The sequence below is a fragment of the Anser anser genome (genome assembly GCF_964211835.1).
Source record: "Anser anser genome assembly, chromosome: 16".
Taxonomy (NCBI): Eukaryota; Metazoa; Chordata; class Aves; order Anseriformes; family Anatidae; genus Anser; species Anser anser.
The window spans coordinates 5,193,348-5,217,639 of record NC_139737.1 but is presented as its reverse complement, the minus strand read 5'-3'; the positions used below and the strand labels follow the sequence as shown (position 1 = coordinate 5,217,639).

General features: G+C 37.9%; 2 protein-coding genes and 1 long non-coding RNA gene across 10 annotated transcripts in view; 2 read left to right on the top strand and 1 right to left on the bottom strand.

The window, feature by feature from the left end:
* GNAS (GNAS complex locus) overlaps positions 1-8,409 on the top strand; it is a 151,988-nt gene extending 143,579 nt beyond the window's left edge. For all 5 annotated transcript variants that reach the window (XM_083801790.1, XM_083801791.1, XM_083801792.1 and 2 more), the window contains 4 exons: positions 1,785-1,905; positions 2,436-2,566; positions 3,608-3,675; positions 4,563-8,409. In XM_083801790.1, the coding sequence (XP_083657916.1) occupies positions 1,785-1,905; positions 2,436-2,566; positions 3,608-3,675; positions 4,563-4,709 (467 nt within the window). In that variant the 3' untranslated portion in view covers positions 4,710-8,409. The remainder of the gene's footprint in view (positions 1-1,784; positions 1,906-2,435; positions 2,567-3,607; positions 3,676-4,562) is intronic.
* Positions 7,430-14,509, bottom strand: LOC310882698. Its single transcript, XR_014573087.1, has 2 exons — positions 14,395-14,509; positions 7,430-12,519 (listed from the first exon to the last, which is right to left on the bottom strand). It is a non-coding gene; the product is annotated as an uncharacterized lncRNA (long non-coding RNA).
* A 112-nt stretch (positions 14,510-14,621) lies between these two features.
* NELFCD (negative elongation factor complex member C/D) lies at positions 14,622-24,292 on the top strand. Of its 4 annotated transcripts, none has more exons than XM_083801785.1 (15): positions 14,622-15,014; positions 15,414-15,526; positions 15,686-15,795; positions 16,490-16,599; positions 16,922-17,029; positions 18,090-18,242; positions 18,912-19,042; positions 19,487-19,652; positions 20,252-20,386; positions 20,763-20,902; positions 21,568-21,682; positions 22,007-22,102; positions 22,327-22,467; positions 22,840-22,969; positions 23,369-24,292. In XM_083801785.1, the coding sequence occupies exons 1-15, from the start codon at positions 14,949-14,951 to the stop codon at positions 23,401-23,403; spliced, it is 1,749 nt and encodes a 582-aa protein (XP_083657911.1). In that variant the 5' UTR covers positions 14,622-14,948; the 3' UTR covers positions 23,404-24,292. The 4 variants fall into 4 exon arrangements, with proteins under 4 accessions (XP_083657911.1, XP_083657910.1, XP_083657909.1 ...); XM_083801784.1 differs by having other exon boundaries at positions 15,411-15,526; XM_083801783.1 differs by lacking the exon at positions 23,369-24,292 and having other exon boundaries at positions 22,840-23,354.

The window sequence follows — 24,292 nt, the reverse complement described above, 5'->3', positions numbered from 1 at the left end:
ACTCTTAGATTATCACCTTGTGAAAGCTATCATCTTTTCCACGTAGCTTGGTAAGGAATTCTCTAAACAGTCACACTGGATGGAATTTTTCTTGTCACGTAAACTTCCCTAACTGTGGTCTTTAGGGAGAATGTCGGTGGAAAGGTATTAAAGCTTGGTAACTTTACAGTTTGTTGATCTTCTTCAGCTTCCCTCCCTTCATTTAAGTAGTTCTTTTGTTGGAGTGTTTGTGCATTATTTGTCAGCCGAGTGAGACGGAGATTCTGCCTTCAAAGTGAAGGTTTACATGTGTTCGTGCATATATAACAAGTGCAATTACAATATAATTAACGTAGGTATGAAATCAGAATGTCATAGTATTGTGCATAATTGCATCCCCATTGTTAGGTCATGGGTGCCTCTTTCCAAATCAGAATCAACACTCTCATGTTGTAAGAGGTTGTAGGGAAAATTTGTCTTTTTAGACACCGTGTAGCACATGGGAAGCAAAACACTAGAGTATTGTGTAGTGTAGCCCCAAAATAACCCTTGTGAAAAAATTATGATGAAGTTTACAAATCTGCACCTTTGTAGGGAGCCACGCATGTTTTGTCATTTCGTGAAAAACAGACATAAGGGGAAGGTCCTTGCTGAAAACATAAATAAATACCCTCAGTTAAATAACCTGCTAGTTTCCTTAGAATGCTAACACAGCACCAAACTAGAAATGGGTAAGGCCTGAAATCTGTGCAAGTATTCTGTGAGCTCCGGAGTCTGAATAGTGATGTTCCAGTCTGTTTATTTTAGATGATTATATTCTTAACTCCCATACAGTTTAAATTAGATAGCTTTGTATGTATCTTAAAGTGTTGCTTGTATTTCACTCTGCATCTCTGCTTAGATTTGAAAACTTTCTACATACAAGTTTTCTTACAGTCAGAGTTGGTGAAAAATATTTTCTTCTTTTTCTCTGTTGTTTGGACAAAATATTTACAAAGCTATGCAAAAGTCTGTCTTTTTCTAGACAAGTTATAATGAGATCCTACAGCAGAGATAAGGTGGAAGGCATCTTAGAACTCATTTCGCTGCAGTTGCTGTCGGAGTACCATCTGAACACTCTCAATATATGTTGAACTACCGTGCAATATTTTCGTCTGTGCTATTTATAACAGACTTGTTTGGTTTTTACCTCTGCTCCTTCCTTTTCCTGTTACCTCACGATCTGACTCATCTCTTCTGCTGTTGATGTCTGAGGCAGATGAGCTTGGAAGTCAGCATAAGAGGTCTGGAGCAGCACAGCCACACAGAAATCAGAATTCTGTTATCCTATGAATATGTCCCAAGACAGAGATCAGAGCCTTTGAGTACACTATACAATGAACCATGAATGTATAGCAACCTACTATTCTTCTTACTACTGTTCACACAGATCAAAAGTGCTGTTGTCCTGGGGTGCAGCCCCACTGGCCTCCGTGTCCTTTCCTGATTGCTCTGAATTGCTTTCTAAATTTCTGTACAGTTTTTTGAGTCTTCTTTAAATTATCATACCTGCCTTCTTCAGTTTTTCTCTCTTGTTTCTGTTCCTTTCATTTCTGTAGTTTCTTTCATTGTTTCAGCTTCTGGTCTGTGGCCTGACTCTTTCCTATCACTAATGGTTTTTTTCAGTACTTAGAAAGTGTAGTCCATAGCTTTCCAGCCCGGTCTCTTAATAAAGCTGAAAGTTCAGCAGCTTTTGGCTGACCTCTAGATTTCTTGGATGTTTCTTCTGAAGTTTGGTATTAACTGATGGATATTTCTTGCTTTAGATGTGACTGCTATCATATTTGTGGTGGCCAGCAGTAGCTACAACATGGTTATACGAGAGGACAATCAGACCAATCGGCTTCAAGAAGCACTAAACCTCTTCAAGAGTATCTGGAACAACAGGTCTGTGAATTGAGGTTTCGTTGTTAATATCACATAAATCAGTAATCCAAGTGAAGACTTGTTACAGAGTAGCCTATATTATTTGCTTCTCCTCACCATCCAAGCTAGTCTTTGATCACAGCTGTGTACTTTTTTCATTAATGGCTCATAGACTCATCTAGCTGAAGAACAGTCTGGAGAGTTACAAATTGGTAGCTGCCCTATAGAGGGTGAAGTAATTAAAGCAGTGGTAACCACTTTTTAATTTACTACTATAAGCTAACCTATTTGTTGTAGTTGGATTAACAGTAGAAAGTGGGCAAATTTAATTGCCCACATTAGAACCGTGTATACCAAACTCGGGGTGTGTACACCCTGAAATACACCACTGGATTAAGGTGTAAAAGAGAAACCTTTCACAATTATTATAGTGTGTCATATGAGTGTGTTGTCTCCAGAACTAGATTGTGTGTTAGTTTTGATGGTTTGTTTGTTTTAATAAATGATCCTAGCTATGCCATCTCAGAGTATCTGGCTTCAATTTTCTATAGGTGGCTACGGACCATTTCAGTAATTCTTTTCCTGAATAAACAAGATTTGCTAGCAGAGAAAGTTTTGGCAGGGAAATCTAAAATTGAAGACTACTTTCCAGAATTTGCTCGCTACACTACACCAGATGATGGTAAGATTTTTAAGTTTTATCAGTAATTTATCATTTTGTTATTAATCACTTTTTTATGTTTTGGTATTTTCAGCTAAGACTTGAAAACTCCAAGTATAAATAGTCCTCACTGTTTCTCAGACAGCCAGTAATGTTAGTTTTAGAATGTGAGAGAATGGCACAAAGCTACACCGGGGAGGTTCAGGACATTAGGAAAAATTTCTTTACTGTGAGGTTGGTCGACACTGGAATAGGCTTCCTTGAGAGGTGGTTGATGCCCCATGCATGGCAGTGTTTGAGAGGCATTTGGATAATGCTCTCAGTAATACTTTTTAACTTTAGGTTAGCCCCGAACTGATCAGGTAATTGGACTAGATGATCTTTGCAGGTCCCTTTTGAACTATTTCCCCTAACCATTCTATTCCATTTTAGGTATTAATAATGTGACAGTCCTCTTTTACGCATGTAATATATTAATGCCAAAATCCCATTTCTTTGCTGGTAGACTACAATATAGCTTATACTAATGCTACTGGAGAGATGCTCTAGTAATCTTTAATGCATACCAACAGAACCACCTTTGACCCTTATGTCAGAGGTAGTTGCCACAAGTCAACAAACTGATCCTTTTTTTAAATAGAAGGCCTATAATGAAGGGCCTTCCTCACAATACTGCACAAATAAGTACATCTATACATGAATGGACCAGTAGTAAATATAGTATATTCATTTGTCATTACAGTTTATCTGTAACATCACTAGTACTGTTCCTAAGCTATTGCAGTGTGAGACGCAGTAGTCACAAGAGTGGACTCGTCTTTGTCATATTTACAGTCATTTTTCTTACCTGACAAATGTCTGATACTATGGACACTGTAATTCTCCTTTGTTCCACTGTAACCTTGCTGTTTTAAATATGTTATGCTTTGTTTTATCTTATAGTCAGTTTTGCAAAATACATTTCTATCACATATGAGCAGAAAACAGAGCAAGTTATGAATTTTAGGCGCTGTTGGCAAAAAACATCTGTTTTAATGAGATGCTTATTTTATTATTAATCAGCAATACCAGAGCCTGTTGAGGATCCCAGAGTTACAAGGGCCAAGTATTTTATTAGAGATGAGTTTCTTGTAAGTATTTCTTTTCCTTTGGTATTTCTTATGTGAGTCTTCTCAAATATAAGCTTGTAGGTACTTTTTAATATTGCAAAATGCTGCTATGTCTTGTGTAATTTATATTTAATGTCTGCACTGCATAAAACAGGTTTAAGAGCTTTACCACTGTTTGTTAGCTGCTCTTCAAATATGTTTGTTGACAGAGTATGTAATTAAATAGCAAAAGCATTGGTGAGAATTAAGGAACTTCAAATGAAGAATAATGAGTGAAACCTTGCTGCTGTTAATGGGGCCAGGCTTTTATTCCATATATCGTTTCTAAAGACAAAGACTAATGAAAATATTTATCATCTGCAAAATATTAATGTTCTTTTCTTGTTATCTTTTCCATTACTAGTCAGCTAAAGCCACACTAGACAGAGGATTTTTAAAGTATTATTAAATTTAGTTGTAATGGTGAGCATAGCAATGAAGTTACTGACTCATTTTAAATTGGAACAAAACAAAATTTGAACAGAGGCTTTTTATAAGTGTAAAACAGGGCTAGAAAGCTTGTACAATGAGGCAAAATCCCACTTTCTATACAGACAAAATTCACTAAGGGTTGTGTGGCTAAATTCACCAAATGTGCATATAAGTAATAGAACTTCCATGAGCTCCATTTCCACTGTGGAATTCCCCCAAACTCAGTGACCTTCTCACCATGTAATTCCGATCATTTTAAATTCAATGTTTTAACTGAGACAGTGAGAAATTGTGGACATTTTGCCACTTAGTTACACCTTTTGAAAGCTCAGCTTACACGTTCCTATCTTAACCTTCATTCATCTGAGGTCTGGGAACATGTTTTTAGTTTTCCCCAGCCTTATTGTAACCCAGTATCTCTCTATTACTTTTAACAGAGAATCAGCACAGCAAGTGGAGATGGAAGGCACTATTGCTATCCTCACTTCACGTGTGCAGTGGATACAGAGAACATCCGGAGGGTTTTCAATGACTGTCGGGACATTATTCAGCGCATGCACCTTCGCCAATACGAGTTGTTGTGATGGAGAGCACTTTTTTCTGTGTTTTGGACTCCTTATTCCTTATTAAAAAAGAAAGAAACACCCTTGCCCACAAAGGGTGGAAGAGAACTGTTTGAATCTCCCATTGATTTGCACCCCTCAACTTTTTCTCCTTGCTGGACAATAGCAGCACTTCTAAGCTTGCTTCTGTACCCCTCGGACAGTTTGAGATGGCCCCTAACACTTAAAAGGCCATTTCCATGAGGACTCCCTAACACTGTTATTAACGAAAAAAGAAAGAAAAAAAAAAAAGAAATAAAAACTAATTAATTAAAAGTCCTGAATGTGGAGCACCTGAAAGAATTGGGGATTAAAATTTAAAGCATAAAACAAAAATTGGGGAGAGAAAACTAGGTAATTTAGCACTGTTGTGGGCATAATCATATAACCCGTGATCTCCACTTTGTATCATTCACTGCATCAGACAAAGAAGGTGCCAAGTCACAGACCAAGTTTGAAGACACACTTGAGTTTGGTTCTCTGACTGTAATGTGGCTTTGAACGGAAATACTGACAATTCTACAACAGACCTAGACAGTGCAAAAACCAACTGCTACCTTTCAGAAGGGTATTTTTAAATCCAGTCTTGGTGGTCTTAAGACAGCCATGGACGTCTATGAATTGAACTGCATATGGCCTGTGATTGCAGAAAGAGTTAACCACACACTGTTTTCAGTTTGTCCACTGATGATCCCGTCTGCTATAAAAATCATTATCTGGACTGTAGTCCTCACAGTCTTTCCCTTCTTTTTCTTCTTCCCTCCCCTCATTTTTTATTTTACTGCTGGATTATTATTCTTGTACAGACTGTAAAATGTATTATTTTGTACAACTTTATTGAAAAAAAAATAACTTGTAGAAGATCTTTGTGCCTTGATTATGGCTGTACCTGTACAATGAGCTAAGATGTAAGTATGTTTGATTGCGCTGTACAGCTTTGTCAACCCTATCTGCAGCATTAGCTCAAGGTAGGGAAAATTTATCTGTAGTTTAGTTTTTCTGGTTTATAAAAGAAGGAAAAATACTGTTTAGTAAAAAAAAGAAAAAAAAGGAAAAAAAAGAAAAAAGGAAAAAAAAAGAAAAAAGTACAAATTGTGCAAACTTAACCACTTTAAAAGTGAGGTCTTCAACAAGTGACCAGATGTTGCAGCATCATGCTTTTTAATTTTAGCTTTAATTCATTTAAATCTCTATCCAAATGCAAAACATGGCTTGTTTCTACATAAACCAAATTTTGCTACAAATTATAAATGTTAGTCTTTGGTCATTCATAGTCCTTTTTGCTGAAGACAAAAACAGAACAATAACAAACACGTAGGGCATCATGCAGGTCTGGTGACCATCTCTAGACTGGGCCAAATACCCCACCAACCTCCACTTACACTGCGTGGGCATGATACTACCAGAATGACAAGGTGTGCACTGCCCTTGAATTTGGCCACTGAATTCCAGTTTCAAATGACATTTTTATTTCTCTTTTAATAAAGAGATACTTTAGAACCTTTTTGTTTTATATTAACTATATAAGTAGCTTAAAGTGAAGATGTGTGGATTTTTCTTAAACTTGAATAATTTATGCAAATTATATGCTTAGAACAACATGTGGTACAGTAAAAAGAAAAAGAGCAAAAATCACTGTAGCAATAAGAGAGCATGTAATTTTAGTAACTACTACACTGCTTTATATTTTATACCTAGGTGTTTTATGTCTCTGTGAGTGTGTTACTTTTTCATGTGTCTAAACCTACGTGTACAATTTGTACAGAGTCAGAAATTACAACTGTAATAACACATCTAGAACAGTGTTAGCCTATATTACTCAAGCATCCCTGTTTCCTCTTCATTTACACCCCTAAACTGATCTGGATCTTAATGCAGTGACTGTAAAAGGAAAACAAACAAACAAACAAAAATACTTGCCTCTTTGCCTTTCACACTAGCTTCCCTCCATCCAAGATCCTATGTTAAGTTTCTTTTTTGGGAAAAGGTCCAGTTTAAATTAAAATTAGGGTGTGGTCAGTGGTGTCTGTGCAGCTAGATTTGCTTCAGGTAGCAGATGCCTTTAATACTAAGAACTGAAACTGTTCAGGATTGTGAGTTTTCATTGCTTTTGTGGCTAAACTTTTAAATGAAAATAAATCACCTCGTCCATTTTCAGATATACAAAGAGCAGTCAGGGACTTGATGGAGTTAATGTCCCAATCTCTCTCAATTCAACATTAGTAGTGATCTTTCAGAAGACACTAAATTTTCTAAAAAATTCAGCTGCAGTTGATACTCATTTTTGAAGAAGGATCTTTCCTGTTCACACGTTTAGGAAGTTGCCGCCTAAACTTCATAGAACTGTGGGAGAGAATGACCGAAAATGGCCCTCTTTGATTTAAGAATGTATCCAGTGCCTGTAGGCTAAGGGCTGGTGTTTCCTATAGGTAAAAATGGGGGACACTTAGTGGAAAGGAAATTCATTGTGAGCCTTAATTTCAGTTACAGAAGCCAAAATCTTTAATTGAGTGCCAACCCTTATTTTCTTAAGCCTAGGAGGAGATGGTGTAAACACCAAATTTATAAATGGGGAAAACCTGTAGTGGTGTAAGAAATGTAATCTCTCATTGAGAGAAACAAAGCATCTCCATTAAAAAATAAAAATAAATCAGCTTCTTCCTCTAATAATGAGAAGGGTACATAATAACAATGAGCTATATAAGAAAGTAACAGTTTAAGAAACCTTCCTATAAAGCTTTATATGAACAGAAATGCTTAGGGGACTTTTTTTCCTTTCTTAAGTGAGGATAAAGGCAATTGTTTTGAATATGGTTGAGTTGCACAAGTATGGAGTGTGTGTGTGTCTTAATGTCTCAGTATTGCCTTTGTTAGTCTCTTTATTAGTCCATGCAGTTTGGTGGCCTGGTAAATGCAAGTCTTATTTTTAACAGCTTTTTTTTTTTTTTTTTTAAATACAAAAAACATAAAGCTTTAATGCTTGCTATTTAATAAGTTACTGTGTTTTCTTATGTCTTTCTAATTTAGTGGCCATAATTTGCAGTTAATTGAACCATTCCAACCTAATGCTTACCCATATTTCCTAGTTTTGTTTTATTTATTTATTTGAACTTCTTGTTTTCATGATTGAGGACTTTCACTTCTGTCTCATTCATCTGTTTGGAAACTTCTGACCTTACAGCCAAAACTTTACTCATTCTACTCAGTATTCATCGTGATGCTGAAGTGTAAGATACCTGCAAATGTAAACACTACCACTTTATTAATAAAAGCAAATACAGTGTTTTAGGGCACATTTGCATCACTATAGTTGAGGTTGTGTCAGTATTTCCATTATAAACCCATAGCGGGTCTATATCTTGGCACTAAATTGCCCTAAGCTATATCTTTGCCATACAAGGCTTCTGCTCAAGCATGATTTGGTGGGTTGGTTTTTAAACAGTTTCCAACACAAACTCTTGTTTCTGTTTTAAGTTATACAACTGTTTTGTTGGATGGGGGTTGGTTTAAGAAAAGAAAAAATACTGGTTCAAGATTGTTTTTGGCACTTCTGTAACTCAGAAATGGTTTTGATTTAAAAACATAACCTTTGGCAAGCCAGTAACCTACAATATGGTCTGATCACTTTGGGTATTTTGTAAAAATAATAATAAATCGTAGAGATGTTGTGGTTTCAAAATCAGCTACTGTGCATTTGCAGTAACTTCTTTCAACCCAAGAACTTTTAGCAATTTGTACATCAGTACACATTCAGCAACCAGTGTGATGCAGCAGATTAGTGATATCTCCTAAAGTTGTTTTTTTTTTTTTAATAATGTAGAGAGATAAATTGACTATAGACTAAAAAAAGGTTCAGCTGCTTCCAAAAGTATTAAAAACTGCTCTCTTAGAGGCTGAAACGGGAGCTCTGAAGTTGTTAGGAGCAGACTTTGATGCAAAAGCATGAAGGCATGCTGGATCAATTGTCAGAGATAGGAGCCCTAAGGGCTTATCTTCATTTATCTAAAAACTATTTTGAATCACGGCATTGAGGATAGGACTTAACCTAGAGTATTGTCATTAGCTCTAGAGGAACTGAAGCTATGTCTGTTCCAGTATGTTGCACATAATTGATACCTGCAACATAATTTACCAGTAAATCTATGCATAGAATATTGATGTTCGTCACTTTAAAATCTGAGCGCCTTGTAATTAGTTGTGGCACAATATTCCTGTAGAAGATGTAGGCTATTTTGTGTTATATCCTATTTTCAAATGTGAAAAATGATGTACCAGGAAAAACAAAAGGTCTAAATATGATTACACAGGACACAGACCACAGCTATGGAGACAGAACCCGTGTCATCTGAGCACCGGGCCAGTGCCTTAGCGATAATACTGTTGGTGATCGGTGCTATGCAAATGTCTAGGACGGATGACGTTGCAACAAAATACAAAATGATGTAACGTATTCTGGAAGAGGCTAAGTTCTCTTCTTTTCCCCAGCTGTATCTAATATGCTGTGTGTGTCTAACAATGCTGGCACTTACAACACCTCTTCCAGGGTGGTCGACGATAAAATTCCTACTAACTGTAGAGTAGGATCAGGGCCATAGATCGCTATCAGTGGAAATCTTGCTCAGGAACAGATCCTCATCCCTAAAAACACGTTCAGTTTGTATAACAGTAAAAATATTTACAAGCAAACATCTGTTTGCAGTCCAAAAACAAAACTGTACCCTTCTTCCTCAGCTGGACGTTTTTGAATATTCATCCACTGGGAAAAAGTCTTTCTAACAATCTTTGAAGTGTCTTTGTAAATAAAATAAGCTACAAAGGGGATTTCTGAACCTCTGCCGATGAAAGCCATGAAAAATCTGAAAAATCTCCTCTCTGCTGACTGACAAGATAGAAATTCCATGAGTGAACCAATTTTAATCCTTGACATAACCAGTTAGTTTAAATACTGGGAGTGGACGTCTCTCAGCTACTAGGTAGATAAAGTGCTCCGGAGTATTTTACTGTATTGCAGAGATTGCTAAAATGTCAGCCATGAGTGCTGGCTTCATAACTACTTGTTTTCAGTCCTGATTCTCATGTTATTAAAAGTTAAAGCTGCTTTTTACTCTGTCTGCTTTTAATGTACTGAGCTGAGCAAAACAGTTTAAAGCACAATTCTTCTGGAAACACCAACTTGGGGAGGAGCTGGCGAGGCCCTCATCTCTTGCTGCATAAATCATATAAAAATAATAAGATTTTTTCTAGCTTCTGGGCTCTACAAACGTAGCATGGTTCTGTGGAAGAAATAGGGAGTTCTTCTCTAGGTAAACAACAAAAACAAGTGATTGCTGATACCTATGCAATAAGGGTAACAGATCAAGTATGTAATATAACTTTTTTTAAAGAAAACATTAAAATAGAATCTACTTTTTTTTCCATTTTTTTTTTCACCAAGGAAATCTACCCCAAGAACCTTTGATTTAATGACAGGAAAAAACAAAGCCTTTAAATGTAGTCCCAAATCCAGAGAGAATCATCATGTTTTGAGGGAGAAGATGCCAATCCTAGGGGTTTTATGTAGCAAAACAAGCTTTCAGAGGCTGGGGTACCAGAGACAAATGTAAACAAATTCAGAATTAAAATGTGAATGCATCTCTTCACTTTAATTTATGCACTTGTTTTATTAAATGAAAGCATAATACCTTTGTACGAAATAAACTAATTCTCCAGTCTGGATAAAGAACGGGCTTAGGACTGAAGTAGTAATCACGGGAGTTCTCTCAGTTCTGTTGTTCTATTATGCAAACTAAGTCATGTTTTTAGGCTGTGGATTTTATACGAATTATAGATAGTGAATAATAGTGTTCCTGTGTATAGTTTTCCTGTATTTGATATGAATTTGGACTTACCATTTTTACAACAAAAATGCTAGAGTGCCAGTAGAGATCAGGCATTGAAAAGAACTGTATAAGGGCTATGAATCACATCATCAGGCTTGTGAAGGAAGGCTACTTGGAAAGGGGTTCCATTCTGGTTGATTTCCAGTACATTATCAGTTTTCTGTTGGCAGTATCAGAAGAGCTTCCATAAAAAGGCAAATGGAGGGGTAGGGTGATAAAACCAAATAGATGTCCATGTAAGACTTCAAAGTATTAATGAAAAGTGTTTTAAACTTGCGTTAACCCTAGATCCAGAGGAGACAGCATCTCTTTCCTGAAGTGTGTGTGTGGTGATTCATATGTATCTCTGCATTTTTAATTTTCGATCACTTTTTACTTGAAGGCACAACATCCAAACTGAAGTAACGGATTTGATGAAGGTTTTGGTGCTAACCTTGAGTTCTGTTTCCCACAGGACAAGCTGTGCTGGGTTACAATGGTTCATCTGTGTAAGGAGTCTGGATGCCCAGTGCTGCTGCAGGCAATGGCTGTTGTTAACCTATTTGTGATTTAAAACAGGAGCCTACAACTTACGGTTCTGCCCAACATCATGGGCCAAAGACTGCTACCTTTCAATTAAGCGACTCTCTACTGTCCCTGTCTCCTCACCCCATCTACTCTTTGTAATATATATGGTTGATAAGCAAGAATAGAGCAGCTGTAAAGAAAAAAAAAAAAAAGTTATGAGACAACCTCATTGTAAGTACAAAGGAACTAGGGAAAGCTAGATAAACAAGGCTCCTAAATTCATCACCTTGGACATTTAAAAATATTTATTTGGGAAATTATTCATTTCCCAGGTACAAGTGACCAAGTTTGGGATCTTTATACAAATTTTCAAGGTCAGAAAATGTATTTATTTAAAAGGCCAGGATGTCCCCAACTAAGGAACTACAAAAAAATACACTTACAGAACAGGCAGAAGTGAAGTGTAAGTTTAGTGTTTCCAATGATCAGTATGCAATTAAACTGTAGAACTTGCTTTAAAACAAGAAAATGTTTCCACTATAAGGTTATGTTGAGAAGTACTCAAAGCATTGCATGGCTATGCTCTTAATCAACCCACAGTGTATAAATAAGCCTTGTTTTGTCTCTGAATACTTCTCAGTTACACAGAAATGTGTCAAGCATTCAATGTCTGGAATAACGCTGCTACCAGGAATTGTCAATGTCAAGGTACTAGAAGAAAAAAAAAAAAAAAAAAAAAAAAGGTTCTGCTTGAAAAGAACTCTTTAGCCAAAACTCATTAGCCTAATTTGATGCTGCTGTACTTTCCTACTGAATTTGAAAGTTATTACCTGATCTCTAGTTGAATGTATTGTCTGATTAGCAAAAGGCTAACAATTACAAAATACAAAAAACATGGATAAAAAGCAAACAGTTTTTGTAGGAGGTCACCTTTTCCATTTGGAATGTCTTTTTGTTCCAGGAAGGAACCAAATGATCACCTGTGTCATATTTAGCACTCCTTTAGGTAGGAAATCTTGAAACAAAGCTGTTAGCAATTTGCTCAAAAATCAAGCAACAGAATTTGATAGCTGGGAAATAAATAGCTTTCCACAGTCTCTAGATGTGGCTCTTTTTCACCCACATCTACTGCCCAGGTTGCCTTTAGAGCTTCTTCAAGGCATGCTGCCGAGTGTCCTAGGCCGGCCTTTATAGAACAGTTATTTGGCTCAAATATGCTGACGGCCTCATCAAAATCTCATTACTTGGGAACTGTGACTCGAGAACATTTTACATACAAAATATAGTCAAATACGTATTCAGTGAGAAATTTGTTACCTGCATTTGCTGGATAATAAAACCTTTCAGGAACACTCAGGTAAGTCTAAGTGCTTTTATTATACGCAGTGGTGAACAATTCACTGAATCTGAAAAACATAAATGCATATGGGAGAACACAGTTAAAACCAAGAGGACAACCAACATTATTTCCATTCAAAGTTGTAAAAGTTTAGTTTACAAAATCGCTTTCTGATACACTTGTTTTTCCAGAGGTTTAACTGATACCTTGAAATTTGTTTCTGTTCTGACTTTGCTTCTTGTTTATTGGCCTGTGGTGGGGAATGCCTGAACATTGCACTTCTTCTGCAAAGGGCCATTCTGCTTATGTCTGGCTCTCGTACAAGTCCCTAGTTTTCTCCTCTAGGAAAGCTGAAAGTAAATGCTTCAAGTATTGTTCATTCTTTATATTAAAATGATAATAATATTAACAATAAGTTTATGTTACTGCAATCAAAACAGATGCAAGTATATAAAGACAACAAAACTTCTGGTTTTGAAAATTAGACACTAAAATTATTAGTAGCATTAATATCTAATACCACTACGTCTCTCAGTGGTATGAAATCCTTTTCCGAAGGATTTTTCAATTGGCTTCCAGCCTCAGCCTGTCACTTCACTCCTAGTTATTTCCTCGTAAAAAATGATCAATGCTTTCATAAGCATTAAAAAGTTACCTTACTGTCCTCTTGGCTGCAGAAAATCAAGGAATCATCCAGCATAGGTAGAGAGCCCATCTGTTGTGCCTCTACTTCAATCCATGCCTTTTGTTCTGAAAAAGTCTCTTTTCCATCCCGTTGACAGAATACAAAGAACATTATCCTGGGCTCACAAAAATGTTGAAGTATTTCAAAAAGGGTCATTTCACCACTGCAAGGCAGTGTACAACAGCACAACTCATGCTGCGCTGCAGTATGAGTTACAGCTCTGGTGGTGTATACTTTCTGTACTGAAATTTAAAGTGTAGTAAGCCCTTTACTTAGCAGTATTGGTATTAGTGGCCACACTTAAACAAGGACTGCATCTCCTGAAGATGCTACAACAGCTGTTCCTGGACAGGTGTTTGTTTGTTCTTTCATACTAAGTGATTTTACAGGCTGCATTGAAGAATATGTAATAACTTTTATTAATTTTCAGTGAGAAACTGAACAAGAATAAACAACCTTTTAAACAATTAATCAGCAACACTCTTGTTTGCCCTCCAAATCCCAGTGCACATCCTCATCCTCCCCTTTCTCGCATTTAAACTCACACAACAGGAGTTGATCTGAACAGAGACAAAGGGACGCTGTGTTTGTCTCACAGGGTCTCAGTTTCAGTAACACCCATCTCCTTGCCCAAGGTCAGGCTGTAAGATCAGCGCCTATTCAGGACTTGGCCCCTTTTTGTTTGTCTGTAACTCCCAGACCCTCCCCGCCTCAGGCCAGCACCCAGGCCCGATGCTCTCCTGCAGGCCTCTCTGGGCAGACCCCAGGAAGGGCAGCACCAAGGCCTGACCTCAGTACAGCCACTGCCCTGAGGATCCAGCTTCGTGGCCGGGGGGAGCCAGTCCTGTTTTCTTTATGTGACAGCCTACTCCTGGTGGGGACACGAGGCTGCAAGAGCCTCAGGAAAGGGGACCCACATGGTGCAGGCCTCTCTGCTGCCTGGAAATGAACCTGTTAACAACCCATATCGTTACTTGTAGGGGCTACAGTTGGTCTCTTGTCTTTTTAGATCAAAGACTCCAGGGTTTTGTCTTCGGCTAGAAGTAACGAATTTTGGTTTGCAATGAGAAAAGGCAGGTTAATTTAATATTATTCTCCAGCAAGTTTAGGGGACACTGTTACACTGATTCTGGTCCTAAAACCTTACAATCTTGACATTTCCATTATACCAAAGGTATCTTCTTTATTCTTTAGAGGGACTGCTTTTTCCTTCTACTTGTTAACATACAATATCATACAATAATATTTAATAATTACCATCAGTTTGTTGTTGCTTTTCTACCATTTTTACAGTATGATGATCCAATTTTTTCTCTTCTTGGGCAGCCTCCATCTGCGTTGCTATGGCTTTGGGAGGCCCGGTGCTATAGGGAAGCTTTTTTTTTTTTTTTTTTTTAACACGGGAGCAGCTTTTAGGTTGTCATATTTCATTGCTATTTGCTGCGTGGTTTCAGCCTTCGTTTACCAGGCAGTGGCTGCACGGCAGCGAACGCCCGCTCCAGGGGGAGCGGCGCTGAGGCGTGAGGTGACGGCCCCGCTCCCCCAGCACAACCGGCTCCCGTAGCCGGCTCCTCGCACCGGCTCTGGGGCAAGAAACTCCCCACGAAGCGGCAGGAGGGTGACGGCTTTCAGGCACAAACCACCCTCACAGCTCCAGAGGCCGCAGCGGCGGCACCTCCCCTCAGCTGAGGCCGGCCCGGAGCCAGGACAGGCTCCGCCCGGCCACCGCCCGCCATTCCGCGCCGCTCCGCCCCGGGGGCCGGTCGCGGCCTGGTTCCGGCCATCGCCGCGGGTTTTTCGGCCGAGGAGCTATGGAGGACGCCGATTACTTCGAAGGGAGCGCGGCGGAGTGGGGCAACGAAGCCGACGGGGGGGCGGTGAGAGCCGGCGGGCGCTGGGCCTGAAGCGGTCGGGGTTGGGGGTCGCCATCCCGCCAGGCTGCTCTGGGGACCGGCGGGCTCCTGTTCCCCTTCTGGGGTCTGGGGGGGCTCCGGGGGGCTCCGGGGCTTCTCCTCTCGCCCTGCCCGGCCGTGGGGGGAGGCCTGGCAGGGACTCGGCGGGGACGGGCCGAGGCGAGAGGTGCCCAGCGTGGGTGTCCGCCCGGGGCTGTGGGACCTGGGTCTTGGGGGGGTTAAAAGGAAATAAAACAATAACAAGGTGCTGTTAGGTTTGCGCCTGCTCTGTTAAATCGTGCTTTTTTCGTGAGTGGGTCGTGTGCTGTGGGTTAAGCAGGGAAGAACTGAGGTGACTGACCTGGCTGTGTTTGCAAACAGCAGGATGATGAGGATGGGGAGGGAGAGGATGATGCTGAAGTCCAGCAAGAATGCCTGAAGAAATTTTCAACTCCTGACTACATAATGGAGCCGTCTATATTTAACACGCTAAAAAGGTGAGTGCAGCTTGCTGTGCAGTGCTACTGTTTTGTATGGAAGTATGCAAAAATAAATGATGCTGTTATTTTCCCTTTATTTAGAGCTCCTTTTTTAATATAGTTTTCAAATTGTTTAAATATTGTTTTCAAATTGTTCTTTTCTAATTCTTTCATCAGATATTTCCAAGCAGGAGGTTCTCCAGAGAATGTCATCCAGCTTCTTTCTGAAAACTATACAGCAGTGGCACAGACTGTAAATTTGCTGGCAGAATGGCTCATTCAAACAGGTAGGATAGGTAATACTATATAATTTGGTTCTGTAGTCTGGCTTTCATCATAAATATGTGAATTAGTGGCAAACTTGATCATAATCAAAAGTGGATCATATTAGAGTTGTTATCCTGTATGTGTACGTGACTAAATTCTTTATGTGAAAGATGTCTTCAGGATGCATATTGCCACTCCTTTCTGTTCTTGTGTAACGTCATAATATGTTGATTCTGTTCAGAGAATAAGTAATCTGTTTGTTTTTGTCAAAACTACCGATACCCAACATATTTAAAGCAGATGGACTCTAGCCTGCAGTAACGTGGGTTTGCGCACCAATCCTGGTAGTCTCTTTTGTGTTTAGGATATTTTGGTATCACACCTAGTGACAGTCTTGTGAGATGACTGGCATTGCTGTCATCATGAGTGATGAAGAGAGCGAGAGAAAAGGGCTAGTGTAACCTGCCTATGATCCTAAGCATAGTTTGCATTTAGGAAAAATGACTGAGAATCTCAAAATCTGTACGTGTCTGTATCTGCATGGCTTGAAAATAGAACTGATGGCTCTTCTCTCATCTTCTGCCTGTGGATAAATTTCTGGTAAATCACAGGGTAGCTTCTGTTCTCATAATAGAACATTGTTGAAAATTTGAAAATTTTGCTGCCATGTTTGACTGGATTGCATCTGCCAAGTTTTTTGTTCCTTCTGTACAGGTGTTGAGCCAGTGCAAGTCCAGGAGACTGTGGAAAACCATTTAAAGAGCTTACTTATCAAGCATTTTGATCCTCGGAAAGCAGATTCCATCTTTACAGAGGAAGGAGAGGTATGCATGGAATCCATGTTGTTGTCTTTACATGACATGAGTGGATCCTCTATAGACGTCTTTGTGTGATGGAGTAGTAGATGGTGGGGGATGGAAAACTGTCTTCTAAGCTGTTTAGTTAAACAACCGTTTTCAGAAAAACAGCTCTGTTTCACTAGAGTTCTCAGGGGCTTAGAGAACTTAGAAAAGTGGAATGCATGCTTTGTTGTAATGAAGTCCTGCATAGCAACTGATTGGACTCCTGAGAGGTAAAAAGCTTACTTTTAATGATATTGACAAGTAGATATTCCTATGTTTATTTCTATTCCTTTAATCTTTTCAGACTCCAGCATGGCTTGAGCAAATGATAGCACACACTACATGGAGAGATCTCTTTTACAAGTTGGCAGAAGCCCATCCAGACTGTTTAATGCTTAATTTTACTGTGAAGGTAGTATGCTCAAGTGTAATAAATGAGACGTTCCATACCAGGTTAATTGTTCTGGCATCAAATGTTGGCTATAGTCTTGCCTGTATCTCATATGTGTTTCTGTTAATACTACTTATTCAAATGTCAGAACAGTACAAGTACAGATTGGTGAGAGGAATTGTCCTACGAATTGTGAATGTAATTTTCCAATTTGACCTACTGCTTTTTGAGATTTTTTTTTTGCTCTGATCTGTGTTCGAAAATTGTGCATCATGTGTTTTTCTAAATTGTATTTTTATGGTTACTGGGTTGTGAATTCAAAGACTTTCAAGTAGGCCTTTGTTTTTATACAACAGTGAAACAAAAACTAGTTTGCTATTTAAGAGAATAATAGCGAGAATGTCTATATCTCTAATTTTATTTTTATTGCCATGTCCGAGTGACTTGTTCTATTTTTGAACATGACTTGCAGTACAGAAAGTCTTAAGCATTGGATACCTTTTATACAAATTATTTGCATTGTTATTGGAATTCCCTTACTTTAGTGCTATAAGAACAGATCTATCTTGTGAGTGCTGGGTAACAGTTGTTTAAAGGTTCTTACACACTTTTTTTTTTCCCAGTGACAGTTATTCTCCTGGGCTTTTTGCACATGCATGCATGTGTGTGCGTAAGACCCTATTACTATATATTGTATTTATTACATATGTACATCCATATATATGTACACAAGTACCAAAGATAACTAATTTTTAATCTTGCTTTGTGGCTCTTGTTGGCATGCATATTTAATCTCATGTTAGGAGATAACATTCTTATATTGGAGGTATAACTCATGTGAATAATTGTCGTTGACATAGGAAACAACAAGTTTATAACAATTTGTGGTGCAGTGGAACACTTCAGATCTTCATTGGCTTCTTTTTCTGTATTCTAAATGATGAACATGAATTCCAGCAAGTGTATGAAGAGGAAAATCTCACGTGTTCTTCTAGGCTTGTTAGGATATCTGAAATATCAACTTGAATAATATAGGTATTTAGTGATTTATTTATTCATTTACTTATTGGTTTTGTTATAGCTTATATCTGATGCTGGATATCAAGGGGAAATAACTAGTGTTTCAACAGCATGTCAGCAATTGGAAGTATTTTCCAGAGTCCTGCGCACATCTCTGGCAACAATTTTAGATGGAGGGGAAGAAAACCTTGAGAAAAACCTCCCTGAGTTTGCTGTAAGTTCTCTGTTCCTTCTTATGTGTGGAAATTTTTTTTTTCCTTTCCATTAAAATATACAAATCATTGTGGGACTGTGGAAAATCTTGACATCTTCTGAAGTCTTAGAGCATTTTATGAAAAGAAGCTATATATGAGTTAAAAAATATAAATTTGGTGATTCTGTCACCAGTCATGTTTTGAACTGTGTATGTAACATTTCCTGTATTTCTTAAATGGATCGTATAAAGGAAAAACTGTCTTCTTTCACACTTAATGCAAGATCTAAGGATCAATCTAATCAGTCCTCTGGCAAATTCTAATAATTGTTTTATCATCCATGTCAGTGTGAAAGTTGCCATCTGAATCAACGTAGCATTTGTTCTTTATTATGAAATAGTGTAATGACTTTTGGATGGCTTTGGACTTGGTTTACTTTTTAAATATTGCCGAGTACGAGTAGACTAAATTTTCCTCTCTAGCATCTAAAAAACATACATTCACAATGTAGTCATTTCTTCTTGCATGGTATCAGTGCACAGTGATAGACTATGCTTTTCTGTACTCTAGTCTTCCTTAACTTCCTTTTGTATTAGTAGATTTCATTGAAATCTTTGCTATTAAAGCAATGTAATCATAAAAACATATTTCTTGTTTTCTGGTAATATTTTTCATGTGCACCTTCACAGAAGATGGTTTGCCATGGAGAGCACACGTATCTTTTCGCACAATCTATGATGTCCATATTAGCTCAAGAAGAGCAAGGAGGGTCAGCTGTCAGACGGATTGCTCAGGAGGTTCAGCGATATGCTCATGAAAAGCAAGTGCCTTTTATATTTATCAGTGAAACATAAGACACCATAATGTATAATCTGCTTCTTTTGCTCATTCCTGATTACCTTATACTGCAAAAGGAGAATTCTTAGTTTTTTATTCATTCTGTGGTAGTGTGAAATCACTTGCAACAGAGCAGTTCTTGTAGCAGGCTTTAATATATAGAACAATAGAAAAGTTCCTTGTCCTGTACTGGGAGAACTGAAGTAGGAATAACAAAGAATTTATGTTTCCATCTATTACAAAAATATTTATTTTTATTATTTGATGCACATTTTAGAAGTAAACCAGAAAAATACAGGCTTGTTTCTGTAATTACCCACGATAAGAGGTTCTGTCATCAGGTATTGCATTACATAGGGTGAGGCTAGAACTAAATTTTCCAAATAACGAAAATAAGTTCCTATGTGTGTTTGTGTTATTCATCTAGAGGCCATGATGCTAGTCAAATCACTTTAGCGTTGGGTACTGCAGCCTCTTATCCTCGTGCGTGTCAAGCTCTTGGTGCAATGCTGTCCAAAGGAGCTCTGAATCCAGCAGATATCACTGTCTTGTTCAAAATGTTTACAAGCATGGACCCACCTCCAGTAGAACTGGTTAGTAGCTGTCTTCTTTTTAACCTCTGTAACTTTCTTCTGTTACTGTAGCACTCAAAAATCTGAGGCCTTATTGTGCTAAATGTATTGACACAAGATAGAATTTATCACTCAGGCTCATCCATCAGTAATTTTAAATAATGTATAAATGTGAGACTACTATTTGTATTGTATTTTGCATTAGCTTCTTTTTTTTATCATTCCAATCTGTCTTTTTACATATAATTGATTAATTTAAAGAACTTTCCAATAGGAAGGAAGTAAAGATGGCAAGGAATTCACTTCCTTCTTTAAAACAAAAAATTATATCAATTTTGCATTTTGTTATAAGCAGTCGTAAATGGCATGTTCTAACATGGGTTCTGGTAACAAATGGTGGCATTTAGATACTTGAGTAATACAGTTTCTCTCTAACTTGCTGCTCTTTTGTGTGCTTTTTGTGTGCCAGTGTCAAAAGTTCAGGTCTCTTTTGAAACCATCTAGCTTATTCCTCAGGAGGAATTTATTAAATCTTGCTCTATGAGAAACACATCAGATGTAAAAAAAATTATATTTTTATCTTAATTCTCAAACTCTAATAAACCATTCATTTTCTTCAGATTCGAGTACCTGCCTTTCTGGACCTCTTCATGCAGTCATTGTTTAAGCCAGGTGCTAAGATCAACCAGGACCACAAGCACAAATATATTCACATACTGGCATATGCAGCTAGCGTAGTAGAGATGTGGAAAAAGGTAATGTTCAGTTCTGTGCGTAACGTTTTCTTTTCACCTATGGTGGTATAACTGTGCTGAAGAAAATGGTTGGTCGTTAAGTGGCTCAGTTTAAAATGGTATGTTCAGCTCGGTTTGTTTATTTTATGAACTGTTTCAGGCTTCATATATGAGTTTTTGGAAGAAAAAAGTATCAATGAGCTGGGAATTAGATAAAGCAAACGTCCTTCTATTGCAGCTCATTGATACTTGTTTCTTCTAAAACTTGCCTGTGAGTCTAACTTTGAGAAATACAATGTAGTCTTAGGGTTATGTCTAGCTACAATTCCTTTCCTTAAGTAAACAAAGACTCCCTGTATATTTGTGTCTCTTGCATTTGAACTTTGTATTTTGTCAGAACAAGAGAGTCAGCATAAACAAGGATGAACTCAAGTCAACTTCAAAAGCCATTGAAACTGTTCACAACCTGTGTTGCAATGAGAACAAAGGAGCATCAGAGTTGGTTGCAGAACTGAGCACTCTCTATCAGTGCATCAGGTAAGCAGGGAGATTGGTCCCAAGTTTCCATTTCTGGAAGGAAATGAGTATTTAGGAGAGAAAGTACTGCTAAAGGGAAGTGCCTTTGTGGGCAGCTCTGTGAGAATGTCCTCACTGTAGAATGGGTGAATATGTGGTCTAAAAGTAGCTTTCAAAACTATACATTTGATTCCTTGGAATCTTTCCCTCATGAGGACAGGAATTCTGGCTTCCATTGCAAACTGCACCTCTTGTGTTGTAGAGCATCTTGGCTCTGCCAAGAAATGGCTCTGCCATTGGAAAAAGGTGACAGATTACTTTGTCTTCCTAATGCAGCTTTCTTAGCAATAGATGCATCCTTTCTTCTCCTCTCGGTAGTATGAAATAGCAGATATTGAATAAACTGGATCAAACGGGGGGTGTATGTGAATTATGTTGCCTGCTTTTAGCATTTTGTGCTGAGCAGGGAGTGTCTTTTGTAGAAAGAATTATTCTTCAGCTTTTTTATTTATATTTTTGGTGAAGACTGCTCTTGATGTATACTGGCAACTCTTCAAGTAAAACTCCTGAAGCTTTATTAATTCTTTTTTAAGTTAAACTATGAGAATCTAGCAATCAGTAGAATATGCTGGAAGATGGTGATTGTTTGGATGCTCCTGTTCTAAAGTGACCTCTTTTTTCTGTAGGTTTCCAGTGGTGGCAATGGGTGTATTAAAGTGGGTGGACTGGACAGTGTCAGAACCACGATACTTCCAGCTGCAGACTGATCATACCCCGGTTCATCTGGCATTACTGGATGAGGTAAAAGTGTACAGATAAACCTGGCTGGAGAGCAAAAGCATTTTTGATCCTTGTTACTAGAATTACATCCAGTTCATGGAATGCCTATCATTTACAGTAAATATACAAAGATGAATCTGTTTCTGTTTAGAGTTAATTGTTTGGTTTTGTCAGCTCAGCATTATTTATATTAGGGAAATTTGGGCATTACAGACAAAAGCGGTGTTATACTTTTCTAAAAGAATTTACATCTGGCAATAAACATCAGTGTAAACTTGTCTAATAAGAGCAGCACATTGGTTTTTAAATTGAAGTTCTGTTGATCTTATTTTATCTTGTTTGCAGATCAGTACGTGCCATCAGCTGCTTCATCCCCAAGTTCTACAACTTCTTGTCAAACTCTTTGAAACAGAACATTCACAGCTTGATGTAATGGAGCAGGTGATTCTCAAAGGATTCAGTATTTGTATTCCTTTGTATTACTTATGCTTTCTTAGGTTAACTGCTGTTATCACAGCAGTTCTAAGAGTTAGGAACATGATCATGACTAATAAGTATCATAGCAGATATTGAATCTATAAGAATGAACAATGAAAACTCTATGCTTTTGAGAGTATGTTTCTAATGCGTTGGTTTGCCTCCTGCTCCCTTCCCCTCCTTATCAGCTGGAATTGAAGAAGACACTCCTGGATAGAATGGTGCACTTACTCAGTCGAGGATATGTCCTGCCTGTTGTCAGCTATATCCGCAAATGCCTGGAGAAGCTAGACACAGATATCTCTCTCATCAGATACTTTGTTACAGAGGTCAGCAGCAAAAAAATGCGTTTACTAACACGTAGAAATAAACTTTAATATCAGTTGTATATGTTTGGGTGGATACCACGTCAGCTTGCCTCAAATTCAAAAATACTTGAAGATAAGAGATGGGTTTCCAAGCAATGTATGTAATATTGGTATTCACAAGGACATGACTTAGTCGTACTGTATCTTGACTTCTGAAAGTATTAAGGTAGCTGTAGAGTACCACAAGAATGCATAATCAATTACTTGTACGGACAATAAAAGGTCTTAAAAGTCCAACTACTTATATGCTTTTGAGACGAGTATTGTGAATTAAGTAATATTTCTACTATACACCTAACGGGAAGAATAATCCAATTTTGTCTACCATTTCAGGTATTGGATGTGATTGCTCCTCCATATACCTCAGACTTCGTACAGCTTTTTCTTCCAATCTTGGAGAATGAAAGTATTGCAGGTACTATTAAAACAGAGGGTGAACATGATCCTGTCACTGAGTTTATAGGTAAGTCATGCTTATCCATTGCACATCTGCTTCCTTGTGTATTTGTTACAGTTTGTAAATAATGTATAGCAGCAGGATTGCTAAAAATAAGAACGCTTGCCAGATACTTTGACAGATTATTTCCCTTTTGTGGGCCTGTGTTTAGCAATTTTTCTTTAATCAAGAATCTCTGGGTAATAGCTGAGGAACTTGAAGACAAATACTGCTTTTGGAGAGCTGACACTGTAGTAAAGAAAAAAGGAAGGAAGTAGTCTTTCATAGTACACTCATTTCCTGGGGGGGAGGGGAAAAGACCTGCTCAGACCCTAAAATCCTAGTTAATTATGTAATGCAGAAATTCACATGCAGACAGATAAATCACAGTAATATACTGAATACTTTTTTTCTTCTTTTTTTAAGCTCACTGCAAATCTAACTTTATTATGGTGAACTAAGCAGTGGAAAAATCAAGAATGCAGAGCACATGATCACTACTTTGACATACTCTCCACCAGTAAGGTTCTATAACTGGGCAACACAGCAACAACAACAACAACAAAAAAACATGAGAAAGAAAGGGCTGAAGGGCATTTGATTGACTTGCATGGTGACCTTGAGGTTTATATCAGAGGACTGTTAATGTAATTTGGAAAACAAAATAACACTGAAGGATTTTCTGTTATTAAACACATTGATATAAATCTGCATATTCTGAAGTGGGTAGCAGGAGACACACAAAGCTGTCTCAAAGAATGCTCTTTTCAGTTACTTGCAAAACTTGTCACTGATTCTTCATGTGTAGTATATAAAACCTGAAGAATGGGGAAGGTAGTTCCTAATTAATACATCTTGCAGGTAGTTCTCTGAAGACTAAAAATCTTGAATGCTATAGGCTTGTGAGTTAGGAAGAAAAAAATGGAAAAAGCATTATTACCTCTGTGCTGCAGAGTCCATGATGCCTCTTTCTCACTTTTGTATTTTAGTAAAATTCTAAATATCCTATATATGTACTGCTATGAGAAAACACGTTTCACGTAATAGAGGTCAAGTTGTAACAATCGAGGTTAGTTTTGTATTAACAGATGGATCCGATGTGTGATATCTTTCAGAATCTATTTTTTTTGTTAAATAGATGCATCAAATGTTACTGGTAAGTTTCATTACCACATCAGAATTCTCTTGCTGTCTAAAAAAACGTGTGTGCAAAAGCTTCATTACTGTGATGTGGCTTGCTTTTTTTTTTTTTATAAATACTTCTCTGTACTCTGTCTGGGTTGATGCTAAACAGTTGGGGATACCCCCAAGTTTACAATGTACCTTTAAATAAAGGTCTTTTCCAGAGAC

Bases quoted from the DNA above. Each gene is read 5' to 3' on its own strand.
- NELFCD (XM_083801782.1), top strand. From the start codon at position 14,949: ATGGAGGACGCCGATTACTTCGAAGGGAGCGCGGCGGAGTGGGGCAAC. The intron at 15,796-16,489 runs GTAGGATAGGTA...CCTTCTGTACAG, and splicing joins AGAATGGCTCATTCAAACAG to GTGTTGAGCCAGTGCAAGTC. The intron at 17,030-18,089 runs GTAGTATGCTCA...GTTTTGTTATAG, and splicing joins TGCTTAATTTTACTGTGAAG to CTTATATCTGATGCTGGATA.